At 39.4% G+C, this 15,812-nt stretch overlaps 1 protein-coding gene across 2 annotated transcripts in view; it reads right to left on the bottom strand.

The window, feature by feature from the left end:
- Positions 1-15,812, bottom strand: part of MAP3K5 (mitogen-activated protein kinase kinase kinase 5) — a 106,209-nt gene that overhangs the window by 4,501 nt on the left and 85,896 nt on the right. The window contains exons 17-27 of one of the 2 annotated variants that reach the window (XM_032983115.2): positions 14,541-14,677; positions 13,821-13,926; positions 12,691-12,848; positions 12,015-12,192; positions 10,586-10,606; positions 9,322-9,499; positions 9,053-9,221; positions 7,204-7,389; positions 3,526-3,631; positions 1,912-2,155; positions 1,347-1,548 (exon numbers count right to left, since the gene is read on the bottom strand). In XM_032983115.2, the coding sequence (XP_032839006.2) occupies positions 1,539-1,548; positions 1,912-2,155; positions 3,526-3,631; positions 7,204-7,389; positions 9,053-9,221; positions 9,322-9,499; positions 10,586-10,606; positions 12,015-12,192; positions 12,691-12,848; positions 13,821-13,926; positions 14,541-14,677 (1,493 nt within the window). In that variant the 3' untranslated portion in view covers positions 1,347-1,538. Of the gene's footprint in view, positions 1-1,346; positions 1,549-1,911; positions 2,156-3,525; positions 3,632-7,203; positions 7,390-9,052; positions 9,222-9,321; positions 9,500-10,585; positions 10,607-12,014; positions 12,193-12,690; positions 12,849-13,820; positions 13,927-14,540; positions 14,678-15,812 lie in introns of those variants that run through there. The other variant, XM_032983114.2, reaches the window with a different exon arrangement.

The following is a 15,812-nucleotide window of genomic DNA, read 5'->3' as shown; positions in this document are numbered from 1 at the left end:
AAAAGGAGGACTTGTGAACAGTATGTGTTCAGGAACTTGGTCAGAGATATTAGGCATGGAGAACACATCCATAAACCTGTCACTGACTTCTGAGTTTTCCATTTTAGTATGATTTTGTTCCCTCCCCCCCCCCCTCTATTTTTTTTTTTTAATTGTATTTATTTATACCAGTTGAGCATTGCAACTTTCTTTCTGGGACACTAAAAAATAGGTACATTCTGGAATTCAGCTATAGAATGTGGCAGAAAAGCACCTTACCTGTCTTTGCCCAGAAGTAAACTGCACCCCATATGATTGCTTCATAAAATAATCAAGCCCCACTTTTAGCTTGCAGGCAGGCCTGCTAGCAGGATAGTTGCATTTGCGTGCTTCCACACCTGAGCTAACAATTCTTAACAAGTCCATCCTGCACGTGAACAGAGCTGCTTTGTGCCTCTACGCACACCCACAGCTTGGTTAATCTTGGTGCAGATTGATATTCTGTCCGGACAGGTGTGCAGTCACCTTTCAGCTAATTTACTCCTCCTCTATCCATTCCGGTTGAAAAAGGCCTTTGGGGCCAATAAAATAATCAACTATTTTCTCTTGATAACTGCTTGTTGCTTATGCCATCAGTGCTTTAATGCTGAAAACAACTGTCCATATTATTGACCTCAAAATTTCTGCATGAATGACAGAATGTGATTATTTGGCCAAAGGCTTTGCATTTAAGAAATTTACAAAAGCAAAGTACTAGAAAGCAGTACCTCTACAAATTTATCACTTTGGATGTTACTCTCCATCATAAACCTGGGAAGCGAGACAATTTAAACTATTTATGTATTTAAGTGTATCAATAAGGCAATCAAAATATTTCTCAGTGGTCATCACAAGCAAAAAAAAAATTAATTGTAACAAAAACCTCAAAAATACTGATACTTTATTAAAAACAGTACAGTCTAAGGAATGACTAATTATGGCAAAATTCTTGGACACATTTAAAAGTGAAATTTAACATTTTAATTTAAATTGGAACAATAACTACACAGAATGCTCTAGCAGCACAAGAAATGTCTTATTTAAGACACGTTCTCTTTCTATCAAGGTCATAGTCAAAATTTACTGAGGTCAGTAGGGAACCCAATGTCATAAATCAAATGCTGCAAAAGCTAAATTATCTACTTTAAACAGACTATCTGTTATATCTTAATGAAAAGAAATCAAAACATATAGAAAATTACGTGGATAAATAAAGCTGACAGATTTTTCTCTGACATTTCTTAAACAAACAAAAAACCCAAAAGAACCGCTTCTCAGGTTTAACATGGAATATGTTTATTTCTGAAAAAATCCAATATCCAAATTTCTGGCTTATTTCTTCTTTTAAACAACACACCTATTTTTCCCATGTTTCTCTGATGAACAAAATTTATTTAATACAAGGTAATGCCTGCTGGTAAGGACAGGTGCTGCTGCAGTGAACTGCTTGCACAAAACAAGTCTGAGGCAATTTCCTTGGGGAGTTCATGTGTGGCTGTTGACTAGCTTGAGTTCATTCCTCAGGAATAACTGTAGAGAAGAACAGCAGCAAGTTCTGCCTTAGTGGAAGCAAAACATACCACCACCCAGCCATAGACAGCATATGAAGGAGAGAAAAAGCAGAAGCTTGGCAGGAAGCTCAATTTTTTCAGACCGTCCTTGAAAGGGAACCTGAAATCAAGACTGACCTTAACTTGCATCACTGTTGTTCTGGAATTAATGAAACTAATATAAATGATCAGTCACAGCTAAACAATGACTGTCATTTAATGAACAACTTGCACTACTATGGAATTTTGATACTGTCACTAATATTCTGAGCACTTATATTTTAAAAGCAAAACAGTGTATACTGTCACAAGTAGGTTAATGTCACCTGATGTCCAGACTTACCTGTTTGTCTCTAATTTTAGCCTGCTCAGCTGGACACTCAGTGACCTGTGAGCAGCCTGGGAGTCATGGGATACCGTAGAGCTGAGTGTGCTTACACCTGAGGTAGCTACTGCATCTTCCATGACAATGCAAGGCTGTTGGATAGTTTGATTCTGAGGCTGTTCATCTTGATCTTCTTCAACTTCTATATCATCTTGATCTGCGGTATCACTTTCAGATGCAAGACTGAAATGTGGCCTCAATTCTATTAGTAACAATAAAATATAAGCCAAAACATTAAAGATGTTAAACATTAAAACAGAAGCAGATTTAAGTGACACTCTACATATCATCCTACAGACCTGAAATTTCTGTAGCAAGAGAACAGATTATATTTTCTAGGGGTTTAAGACCACTCAGACCATAGCAGCATCTCAGTTTACACTGATGATTATTCAGCGTATCAAATGTTCAAAAGCTCTAAAAACCAAAAAGCTGGATGAATAAGATTCCAGGTTTGTCTAGCAGGTCATGTCAAATTGGGCTGAAGTATTACGTGCAGCAGAAGTACTTTATTTTGCTTAATTCCATTCTCAGTGTTTTGTAATTTCTCGTGTGTCTGACCTGAAATGTTTTATTAAACAAATAACCATTATTTTTTTTATATCCAGCTATTCTTGTTGTTTTTATTCTCACATATTTAGCGTTCCCTCTTTATAAGAATACGGTGTTTACCAAAAAATTGTATCCAAAGATACAGAGAGGAAATAACAGACCCCTCTCCTGACAATTAAAAGTAGCATACTTCCCTTCTACTTCTCAGGGAGAACACTGCCTATTTTGTAATGATGTACATCCACAAAACTGCAGACACAAAGCTATACATGTACTCTGGTTTCTGTTATTCCCTGTTTAAACTACTCACCAGAGCTTACCAGGTATGCAAGATATGTACACGAGATCTTGTGTTCCTACACAATCTGTTATTGCAACAACATCTGTCTGTTAATTCTAACCATTTAATATAAATCTTTTCTTTCTTCCTTCCTTCCTTCAATTGTGGCTTCTTACTGCTGAGCACTCCCCATAGTCTCCTCACCAAAACATACTTTTTTTCTGAATCACGTTTCATTTTTATAGATTTTTGTCCTTTCTGCTGAAGAACTAACAAGTACATTTCTCTTTACAAAAGGGACATTCACTCCTTGATCCATTTTGTCTCTGCATTTAAATCCTACATACCTTTTTCAAGGCTGAACATACTAAGATCAAAAAAGCACATAATTAATCTACGCTTTGTAAAACCCTTCCAAAATTGGCGTGTACTGGCAAGCGGTCTGTCCTTTAGATTTCAAGAAGAGCATTGTGCACCTCAAAAATTAGGCCCCAGAGCACCTTAGCCTACCACTGCTCACTGTGTTGCAGAATTGTTTAGATTACGCATCTTGGAAAGGTGCTTTCCAAAATAACTTGAGCAATACACTGATTAGTTTTCGACTTGCAAAACAGACAGTAAACAGGAAAAAGGCCATTGCTGGTTTCAAAATCTTAAGTGAAACATCATAATCACAGGCCTAAAGCATGTTTAAAGAGATCAGCTAATAAATATTTGCTGAGTATTAAGAAATAACTCACCTGGGACCAGAATAGTAATAGCAGTCTGAACAGCTTTTCTGATTATGCTGTCCAGTGCAAACATCCAGTGGGGTTTGATGTTATGATTTCGGAGAACTTTATTTACCTAGCAACAGAGAATTCAGTTCAGATATTATATCCCTCTCCCCAACTTAAAACTATAATATATGTCAGCATTATATAAAGTGTTTGAACTTATAGATGCTGTATCAAAGCAGGCGATTAAAACTATTTAATGTTGTCATTAAGAAAATAGCAACATTGACAACTTCCACCATTTTATTGCAAGTCCTGCAATATTTTATACTTTTTATCAAGTATTAGTTCCCATATTAGGGGATTTTTGATGAGTGCAATACTAAAGTCCATTTAACCTTCATGGGTCTGGAGAGAAAAAGAATGCAAGACAAATACCTAGGGCCATACTATGAAAAGCTTGTAACCTAAGCTAATGAATCTTGTTTTTTTGGCATCATTTTCACTGCTTGCTCTGAGCAATACTTACCTAATTTAAAGTACAAGTAGGAAGTATCAAAGAAGTAATGTAATACTGCTCCTTCTTGATTCAGAAAATAGTTAATTAACATTAGTTTAAACAGTCAGGGGACTTCATTTGTGCGCTGTGCCATTTTCTCTTTCCTTCTACTTTTTACTTAGTACAACCACACAGTTCTCTACACTGCGTTGGCTCCTAATTGCCTACAGGGCTGCTTTCAAACTGCTTTTAGCCATATTCCCAAGGTGCCCCTATGGATGCTCCATGCCACTTGCAAGAATGTCTCTACCTCGGGGGAGCTGTGTTCCAGCTCCCAAATGACAGGAAGCAGCAGGCGAGGCGATACTGCTGCAACGAAAAGCCCAGCCACGGTAAGCAGCAACAGCACCGAACAGACTTGCTGCTGTTTTCCAGGCACAGAAGCAGTTCAAAGCAACAGACTCTGTAGGAGCAGAACTCAAGAAGTTGCAGGAAGAAACAAGTATAACTGTATTTAGAAAATTATGAAGTTACTCGAAGCCTTATAAAAAAAGTAGCAACTACTGTTTACTGAAAAGTGGGGCAAGCAGATACTTCACTCTTAGGTCTTCCTAAAGAAGGGATTAGTTTAATTCCCCTACATTGTGAGAACCTCTCTGTAAAAAATGAATGAAGTTACACAAATGATGCTTTCAGAAGATGCGTAAAAGTTAATAGATGTTATTAATCATATTATTTTCATTGCCCCAAAACAACAGCATTCAGTAATTTATGTAGGTACCTGTAACAGGGTTTGGAGTTCATTTTCTTCACAGCAGCCCACGTGGTGCTGTTTCAGACTGGTGACTGAGACAGCCTTGATAACACACCCATGTTCTAGTTACTGGTGAGCAGAGCTCACACTGTCAAGGCCTTCTCCGTTCCTTACCCTGCCCCACCAGTGAGTAGGCTTGGGGTGGACTAAAGGCTAGAAGGCCAGCATAGCTGACTTGAGCTGACCTAAAAGATATTCCCTTCCATATAATATCATACTCAGCAATAAAACTAGAGAGGTAGTTTTTTCCAGGGGAGCCATCACTCAGGGACTGGCTGGGCACGAGTCTACTCTTGGTGAGTGCTTTTGCATCTCTTGTGAGGTTTGCAGTGGCTTTTTTCCTCTTCAGTTATTAAACAGTCTTTATCTTGACCCACAAGTTTTCTCCCCTTTTGCCCCTCCGATTCTCACCCCCATCCCTCTGGGAGGGAGCGAAGGAACGACTGGGCTTTCCTGTACCTGCCAGCCAGGGTCAAACCACCACAGTACCCACCCCCTCCCCAGCCCCCCGCCCCATCTCCTCAATTCTATTGCCAGTGGCCACCAGATGGCACTTGGACACTGTGCTTGGGCTTGGAGAGCCGCGCCAGGGAGCCTGCCCCGGGCCCGAGCCTACCTGAGAGTCCCCCCCGGGGCAGCACATCCCCCCTTTGCAAGCACCCTGCACCTTCCCCGACTGAGCCCTGCCCAGACACCGACACAGGTTTAGCTAAACGCAGCCTATTTAAGAGCTGAAGCAGCCCAACGTAACTTTGTCAAGAACACAACAATCCACAGTAATGTGATACAGCTATTTATATTACAGCACAGAACTACATTTTCTAGGTTGCTCTGATGAGGATGTTGTGATTATTAAACCTTGCTACTTAAAATTACCTTATTAAGTCCTGAGAACAAGGGAACTACTTTCCCTCACTTTTAGCAATATCCCCTTCTGCAGTATCTGAGGTCTCGATACTGATCTGGATTTCGGTGTTCTACTATTGAACGTGTCTAAAAGAATTAAGACTGGGCACATACAAAGCAAAGTTTTTATTTGAACTTTCTGTGAGTTATCCTAGCTAAATAATAGAGAGATAGTAATGAAAGAGACATTTACCAGTTAAAAGCCAGAAATTTGCAATGACGAAGTTAACAGAAGAGGGTAAAATTTTCATTGAAAAGAACATGATTCAGGTAATTACCACTGAGCAGCTGATGCCCAGCAACAACTCTATCAGATAACCAACCCAAACACTTGTAACTTCACCCCCTCAATTTTTTTCCTGACCTTGTATGTTTGGTTTATTTTCTTCCAAGTGGCAAAACAGTATGAGGCTAAATAGAATGGAGAGCTGAAGTGTACTCAAAGAGAAAACTTTGATTTCTGGAAACCTCCCTTTTACAAATTCATTTCACACATTAGGTGTTTATTTTTCCATAAACAGCATCTAATTCTTGTGAGTGTAGTCTATGCAACAAACAGTTTATATGCTACGCAATCCTTCCTGACAGCTCTTTTGCTTGTCGGAGTGCCCCAGGTTTAAATGCTAACAGAATCATCCACCCCAAATGCCTACTTGGACTGTCATTTCATTTCTACGACATGACTTCAGTCTGGACAAGTGATGCCCAGCACAGCTGCACCCTCCCACATTGGTTATTCATCTTAATCATTAAGCCTAATTGCTTGCAAACTAACATTTAAATACATCGCTTAAAAAACCCCTGCTTTTGGTAAATTAGCAGTTTAAATGGTATCCATGTGTGTGTTTGGTTGCTCACTGTAGGAAAACATAAGTTTTGCATTAATTATTGACAGAAAAGTAACCTTTTTTCTTCCTTCTTATCCTGTTTATTATAAATTGTAATTAAAATGTCTAGTTTGGCTGAAATCTGCTGCTAACCAAAACAACTAGAGTAAGAACTCAATACAGTATTAGAAGCTAGGCAGACTACTACTGGGGGCATAGAGTGGTTTAATGTATTAATTCATAAGAGAAGTCAAGTTCAAGAGAACTGCATTTATGTAGGCTAAGCCTGATATTCAGAAAACCCTCCAACATGAGATTTTTTTAAAAAGGCTTTCCTGCTTTAGTATTATGACATAATGTTTACCCAACTATACTGAACCTTCTAGATCTTTAATCAGCAAAATCGCAACAGTTGTGTTCAGGGTCTGTGTCCTGCCAAAGGATCACCTGGCAAATAAACCAAGTCATGGCTGTGGGCTGCGGTGCTGTTATTACAGGTGTAAAGCCCTCAAATATTATTGTTTCAGTAACTCTGGGTGGAAGTTAATGAAGGTCTGTTTGCTTCTGGCTTCTAGCTGCTTTTTTTTTTTTTTTTTTTTTTTCTGGTGGGGAGGTGTGTGTGTGTTCAGTTTTGGTGTACAAAAATGACAACTTACAGCGTCTTGAAAACCAAACAGCACCAGCTGCACTTGACTGATACCGTGGCTGTCAAAGTCTAACTCCAGTTTCAGTTTTGAAAGAGTGGTTGCGATGATTTTACGATCAGTGGACCGTACAAACTCTCTGAGGCTGGAAACGAGCGTTGTGATGTGTTCCCATTTTAGCTTGGGTTCATCGGCTCCCTGGTAGAAGAGAGAGGAAAATAAATAGTTTTGATAGCCATCTTTTGAAATGTACACCCAGAGGGACTTTAGCCAATAAAATCAGTTGGCAATACAGGTTTTCAGAAGCTCTACTGCTATGGTTAAGGGAAAGGTGCAGCTACAGGTCAGAAAATGGTAGCAGTGTGACTTCAGCAGCACACACCTCTACCGCTGAGCTCACTGGTAATGCAGATTACTGGGCGAGTAAGTAGCTGACTGTTTTATATCAGTTGCTGAAGTATATGTGCACACTTAGTTTGTATGTCTCATTGTACAGGAGTGTAAAAGATATGAATAAATACACTGTGCACTGAATACTACAAATTACAAACTACTCTTAATTGCAACATGTGCTTTGAACTCGTTGACTCTACAACTCTGTGTCGTGTCTCTCTTGGTCTGTTCCAGCCCCAGCTGAGGGAGGCATGAAACACCAAGCACCCTCTCTGGATTTTGTGACTGAGTTTTAGCCTCTCTCAGTCACCGATTTCTTTCATACCCATGCTGACAACTGTGTCTGTTATAGCAACACTCCAGCAAAGCACAGATCACAGGCATGTCTCTTAGTGCCTTCCACTTCAACACTTTCTATAGTTACCAGGACAACTGTGGGTACCTCCCTCCCCCCACCAAGAGTTAGAGGTTGTTTTTATTGGTATTGAAGCAATTTCCAATTACATTAGCGTAGTACATGCATAATAACTATATTGATTTGCATCTGTTTCTAAACAGTACTATCTTTAGAAAATGAGTTGTCACATTTTATATGAATACATTTGAGACAAGCAACGCTTAGCCTTGAGAATGAGGTGAGTCAATTAACTACTAACACACACGTTACAAACAAGAACAAAAAATCATGTCATCCTATTACAGTGTTGCAACATTTAGCACTGTGGTCATGACCTGTAATTTATTCAGTGTTATCCTGAACTGATACATCACCATGAATCATCCCCACAAAGGAGTGCCAAAAGGTCATTCTGCAATTATTTAGTTGTTTGCTGCAGCTCTCACTGTTACTCCATCTTTCCTTCCTTCCATATGTGCTCCAAACTGCTGTGAGGAATAGGTCCAATTTATTTTCTCACTGTCACTCTCTTTCCCTTTTTATAGTTATTGGCTAGAAGGCAGTGGGATATCAGTCAGACCCATTTTTTCTACGCAATAACCTAACGTAAGGCCAGAGCAGGCCAGAAGACCTGAACCTCCCTCCATCAAACCAGTCAACCAAAAGACAGAACTCTAAAAGGAGGGCAAGGTAATCACCTCCTAGGGATCATCCATTTTACATGAGTTGATCCGAACAGCCTCAGTTAGCCCCATCTGAAAACCACTGGCAAAATACAGTATAATGAAAACATGTTTTTCCATTGTCTGACCAGCACTAATATTGAGGTATATATATAGTATTTACAAACAACATAAAAAGCATATGTAATGCAGCATAAATAATTTAAAAGCCTATTTTCAATAGCTCAAATAAAACAATAAACCATGACAGCTTACAGGGCATATGCTTTCTAGTTTAATCAAACTTTATTTTTTAATTGCTTTACTATGTGTAATTTCAGAAGTTCCAGGTAACTGCAGATAAGTCTTCAAATTCCATCTTTTTTGCTGCCTTTTGAAATGACTTTACCTGAGCCAAAGCTTCCATCAAGTTCCTCACCACCTTCTCTTGGTCCTCAGTTAATATCCTGTGAAGGGTGGCTCTCCTTTCACTATCTTTCTTCAGCATGAAAAACCCAGAATCTTTCTCTTCGGGTGAAGGAGGTGCACTGTGATCCTCAAAATTTTCATCTGGGATGCTGAATGAAAGACACTCAGTGAAAAGAAACTTTATAAAAACCACCCCAGTGCACACATTCTTAATATAATGTGTAACATGAGTGCCAGATAGCTCTTTACCTCAGAAAAAGGGACCGGATTCCCTTCCCATCTTTTTCTCCACAAGATTTGGCTCTTGTTTTGAAAGAGAATGGATCAATTTTTAATTCTGTATCAGGCGAGACAGAACCATATTCACTGCTGCTACTTGTATCTTCCACCAGAACAGGGACAGGTAAGGATATACTCCGAAGATATTCTATTCATATAGGAATATTCAGAAATTAGAATTTACTAGTGCCATCACAGTTCTGAAGCAAAAAGGTTATTCTCTCAGAGAAAACAGAAAGACTCCAGTTTCCCCCCATACCAATAAAAAATATTAAAGCAAAATTGATTTAAAAACTCCTAAAGATTATTCTTCTGAATAGAGTTATCGATCAGCTATGGTTTTATTCAAAAGCTTCCTGAGATGTGGAAATGCTGGGCTCTGAAATTCACTTACAAAACTTTACCACTGGATTGAATGTGGATCTCATATCATCAATATGCACTTTGAGCAGTAGCAAAATGTTTCTACAGGGTAAGTCATCCAAGCAGCTTCCAAGATCTTAATTTTATGTGTGTGTGTATATATATATTTTATATACAATACATATATACTACAGCACATAGAAGATACATTTCTTTATCAGATTATTTTATACAAGATTAACTAGTTCACTGTCTTTGATAAACATGCATGTTAAGTCAGAACTTTTATTTTTTTAAATCCAGAGCACACATTACTTCTCTAAGAAATTATTCATACCTATATTTCACATGTGCACATTTCAAAATGTACTTTGATAGCAACTTCATGTTTGCTCTTTTTTTTTTTTTCACTCCCCCCTACTCTCCCCAGTTCATTTCCTGAAACAGATTAGTCTCCTGTACCCAGGCCTGACAAGGGGCCTCAAACGCATTCTGCTCCTTTCAATTATAGAATTTAGCCTAATAAAAATCTAAGTTATCTTTCTCCATAAACCTTGGCTCTATTGCTACTATAAAATAGACATTTGATTTCCTGTTCAGATTTCCACTACATTTCCCTATAACAACAACACAGCTCTTCAAGCCCATATTACCCACTTGCCTAGACAATTAAGCCATAGTCTGGTAGGATTACAAATGGTAGTTTAAATTTGCACAATGAATTAGAGGTTTCAAACAGAGAAAGGTCACTTATTTTCATAATCGTGCCCACTTCTCTGCAACATTTTTGTGTGGCAAATCATACCAGAGTAAGTGAAAACCACACTATTTACACAGTTACGTTTTGATAGAGAAGTATGTTAAAACTCACCATTTGTGTTAGCTGAAAGAACTGTGGGAGAGAAGGAAAGAAAAAAGAAAGTTAAATGTGCTGAAATTAACTGAGAAAATAAGTGTGGTCTAAAGGATAACTTCCCATTTTTATGGGCTATCTGGACTCTCCTGACTGCAATCTCTAAAACTGTAATTCATTGCAATTTAAAGTTAATTTTAATCTGTGAAGGGTGGAAACCATGTTAAAAGTGATCATCTGTCTTGGTTTGGGCTGAAATAGAGTTAATACTCCTTTTCAGGGACTAGATGAGTGCTGTGTTTTGGATTTAGCTTTGGGTTTGGTATGGGAAGAATGCTGATAGCACACTGATGTTTTCAGTTGCTACCGAGACTTCAAGGACTCTCCGACTCCCCATGTCCTGCCCGTGCGCAAGGGCACAGGGAGCAGGGAGGGAGCACGGACAGAGCACCAGACCCAAACTGGCCAGTGAAATATTCCATATCATGGAACGTCGTGCTCACTGTATAGAGGAGGGGTGGTTGGGAAGGAGCTCTCTCTCTCTCGCTTCTGGGATTGCGATTGTGGGATCTTGGTATCTCGGGGTCGCTGGCCGGGAACAGGCTGGGGATTGGTCAGCGGGTGGTCAGCAATTACGCTGTACATTGCCTGTTTATATATCTCTTTTTGTTTTCCCCCCATCATCGTTATTGTTCTCGTTTTATTGCCATTATTAAACTGTTCTTATCTCAGCCTGCGAGTCTCCCTTCACCCCTCTAATCCCTCCCCCATTCCCAGGTGGGGAGGGGGAAGGGAGGGTGACCAGCTGCAGTGGTTGGTTGCTGATCAGGCCCAAACCACAACATCATCCAATGCCATCTCTTCTACCTGGCATTTTAATTCTTTTAAGTATCATGCTAAAAATACACAGAAAATATTTTTATAGGTATATAAGCACACATGTAGAATATGTCATTCATACTCTCAAAATTCCTTTGTTACTTTCCATAATTTAGAACATTACAGGAAACGAGTACATGAAACAAAAATAATGCAGTGCATGCACATTTGCTGTGAAACAAAGATTATTTTGCTCATGTAGAAAACTCCCCTGAGGCTCAATAGCATGTTCTAACCTTACACAAAATATACCCTACGCGAACAATCTTTGAACAAAAAAATATGCAAATTTTTAAAAAACCCACAACACGACCACAAAAGCTGTACAAAACCATAAACAAACTTTTAGAAACGGTAATAAAATACTTATATAAATCACCTCTGTGACAACATGATAACAGAATTCTGCTACAACAGTGTTTCTGCAGCAAGATGCTGGAAAAAAAGGTATAACTGAACGTTTACCTGGGATGGAGATCTGCTGTGTTTAACTTAAAGACTAAATCAGCAGTTTTAGAAAATGGTATCACCAAAAGAAAAATTCCAGATTGAGTTTAGAAGCACTTACCTGAGAGCTTTGATGGAGACTTTCTTTTTTTGCTTGAAACCTTCAAGAATTCATCTATAAGTAGCTCGTGAGCAAAAGCTCGTTTATCAGGATCTGGTTCAAAGCAACGCAAAATGAAAGCCTTGGCTTCTGCAGACATGGATTCAGGAATCTCTGGGTGTATTTTAAACATTCCCACCTGAGACAAATAAAGGGAAAAACAATGGCCTACACTGTTCTTTTCCCAAAAGCTAAATAGCATCAAAAAAGTGTTTATATAGTAAAAATTGTATATTTTTCTCAGGTTTTGATATTATCTTTCTGTAGCTAGTTTATTAATTCAGAGAAAAACACTATTACAAACCATATAAAAAATTACATCAAAAAACCCCACAATTGCAAGTAAAGACTCTCTCAAAGCAGAAAACTGCTTCTTTTCTCAAGTTTGTTTGGTTTTGTTTTTTTTTTTTTTAAACACCCAAGCTGCTAAATAGCTGCTATTGCTCCATTACTCTCTTCAAAAATACACAGCACTCCCACTCAGCTGAATCAGCTCATTCTTCTTAACAACATCACTAACCAAGCATTTCCTTTACCTTCTTTTCCTGCAATATCTAATTTTAGCTTCTCCAAAAGAGTCATGAGATTTCCTGTGTTTACAAACACTGGACTGAGTTGTACAAGGAAGATATCTGACCTTAAACATAGCTGCTTGTGGTTCTCCCAGTTCATAAAATGGGGGCTTCCCTGTAGCCATCTCAATGATTGTGCATCCCAAAGACCAGATGTCTGCAGCCTTCCCGTAGCCACGTGGCCCTTTGTCTATGATTTCTGGTGCCATATACTGAAGGGTACCTGTTTAAAACATACTCATTTTTTACTTCGGTGCACTAATGATGCAAATAGATAGCTAAAGGACAAGAGGAACAAAATCACTGAGGAGTGAGCAATATTGTGAGAGTTTTAAAAATACTCTTTATTATTCAAAATTCAAAAATTTCTGTATGCGTTCTACATAGAACTCAAAATGCTACTCAAAATATTACTTGTGCTAAAAGTATCTGATATCATCTACTGAACTGATACAGCTTTTCAAAGCCAATGACAATTATTAAGAGGTTTCAATGAACTTTGGATCAGACATAATTTTCATTTACTGTATTATAGATTAAGATTAAAATAAGGAAGATCACTCTGAATTGTATCCAGAGAGGAAAAGGATGTGAAACATGACATCTGAACATAAACCAGCAGGTGACATGAACACTTTTTCCGAGATAAGGGAATCAACCTGACACATCATTCTGCATTGTTCCATTTAGAGCAGAAACGGAAGAGCAGAGGATGGAATTAAAGTAACTGTTACTTCGCAATTTACATTACTATTTAATGCAATGCCACTGCATGATTTTACATTGAAATCAAATTATCAAGAAGAAGGAGAAGAAGGTTAGGGACAGGCTTTGTAGATAAGCAATTCTGGAGATGAAGCCAGGATGTCCAAGCCAGTCATGAAAGAAAAAAGTTAGCCTTCAACCTGCAACTTGAAGAAGCCATGTGCACAGAACAGAGACACAAATACAACATAGGAAAGACACAGCTCTTCTACTGTAGAGGACTTTCATGTCTTGAGTGGAACTTCCAAAACAGCATTCTCTTTGAACAGTGCATACAAGTACAGTATACAGCTTCAGATCAGGTATACAAGGAGTTATTGTTGCAGCAACCTTTTATATTGATTTGAAGTCAATGAAAGTTCAGCAGCTGTGGATTCTGACCCTACATGCAAGTTCGAGTGAGGAAAGAGAGTCTCCTCTGGGAACATACCAGTGAAAGTTTCAGTACATGGGTTGATTCCTGCAAGTCTCTTTGAAGTTCCAAAGTCCGAAATCTTTAACACTCCACTGTATGTGTTGATAAGCACATTATCACCCTGAGTAACAGAACATACAGAGCAATTATTTTTCTCTGCTGACTCTTCATCTAAGACTTCTTGCATAGCCTGCTTCTATAATGCACTCTTTAGTAAGCAGTAATTACCTCCTAAGGCTCTTAAAAGGGGAGGTGAAAGAGGAAACAACACTGTTCCTGTCTCATGTAATCCCATTATCAGTAACTTCATCTCAAATAGAACTTCCCCTACTACAAAAATACTAAAGGAATTCAGTTAAAGAATAATAAGAAAGGGACAACTTTCTAATCGGCGATCTGCTTGGAAAAGAACCTGCTAATATCCCATCCACAGTCGTCTTCACATCTAATAAGCTTTTATGGAAGTTTGATCATGTAACTGAAAACAGAAGTAAAAAAATCCACTCAATCATATCTTAAGTGGCTATATGTCGATTCTTGTAAAATAAAAATAAATGTATTCTGCTGGTGCAAATTCAAATCAACAGTGGTTCACTTACCTAACCCACAGTTCAGAATAGCAGAGAGGATATGTGATGAGGAACTTTTGGAAAAAAGAGTTTTTACATTACAAGACAAATAAAGTGTTATGTAACTGCATAACCATATAAGGCTTAATTCTCTGCAAATTCTTACCTTTATGTCTCGATGCACGATTTGATTATCATGGAGATATTTTAAACCTTCAAGAATCTGCTTGGTGTAAAAGCCAATTGTCTGCTCATTATTTTTTAATGGTCCCCATTTTGATCGTAGAAGAGCAGAAAGGCTGCCTATAATTTTGGAGAGAAAAAAAGTGAGAGTAAAAACCTAATTAAATTTTGCCTTCTCCCCAAAAGGGGAAAAAAAAGTAACAACAAACATCAATCCCAAAGCAAGTGTAGGCACTTCTATAACCAAAGTTCTCTCCAGGAAAATGACTACTTTCATCATTACTGGCCTGAGTAATTAAAAAGAGAGTTTCAGTATCTCCACTGGCCTCAGCTGCAGCAGAGAAGCATATGCCTCCTCAAGTAGGCAGATCAAAACCCATTTAAATCAATGTGCTCACCCCCTCCTATGCCTGAAGAGAAGTTGCCCCAGACAAATGTTGTAAAAGAGTGAAAAAGGGTGGATGTGCATATGCATGTCTTTGTGCATACACCAACTGCACTGTTTCTCAAAAAGCTAAGCTCAAGAAGTAGGATTTTTGTTGCATCTGGCTCCTGAGTTCTCTGGTTGCACACAGAAGCAACGATCACCAATCACCCTTCTCTTGTGTTAGGTGCTGTCCTGGGTTGACTGAGTGGTGGAGTTTTTTGGTGGCAGGGGAGGGGGCTATCGGGGCGGCCCCCTGTGAGAAGCTTCTCGAAGCTCCCCCAGCTCCACGTCAGCTCCACTTCTGTTTGGAAAACTGAGCCAATCGGCTGCGCCTCTGCGATAACGTATTTAAGAAGGGACGTGGTGACGAGCAGTGGGACTTGTGAGGAGGAGTCGCTGCAGCTGCATGAACACCAAGGTCAGTGGAGGAACGGAGGAAGAAAGGAGGGGGGAGGTGTGCCGGAGCAGAGACCCCCCTGTATCCTGTGGTGAGACAGCAGGGCGGCCCCCCCCCCCCGCCACCCATGGAGATCTACGGTGGAGCAGACATTGATTTATGGCCTGTGGCTCCTGCTTGCATGGTCAAGGTTCTGTGCCTGAAGAAGGCCGGGGTCTCGTGGGAAAAGGTAGCCCCGCTGCTGTAATTCAGTGCTGGGAGGATTGCAGCATGCGGGGGAGTCCCACGCCGGAGCAGCTCGGGAAGGGCTGCAGCCGTGGGAGGGAATCCAGTTGGAGAAAGTTAGTGACCCATGACGGAGCAGTGTGGGGAACGCTGCGGCCCATGGGAGGAACTCATGTCAGAGAAAGTTTGTGGAGGACTGTCTCCTG

The sequence above is a fragment of the Tyto alba genome, unplaced genomic scaffold (genome assembly GCF_018691265.1).
Source record: "Tyto alba isolate M040663 unplaced genomic scaffold, T.alba_DEE_v4.0 Super-Scaffold_22, whole genome shotgun sequence".
NCBI classification, from domain to species: domain Eukaryota; kingdom Metazoa; phylum Chordata; class Aves; order Strigiformes; family Tytonidae; genus Tyto; species Tyto alba.
The sequence above is the reverse complement of the archived record's forward strand: the minus strand, read 5'-3'. Positions and strand labels throughout refer to the sequence as shown.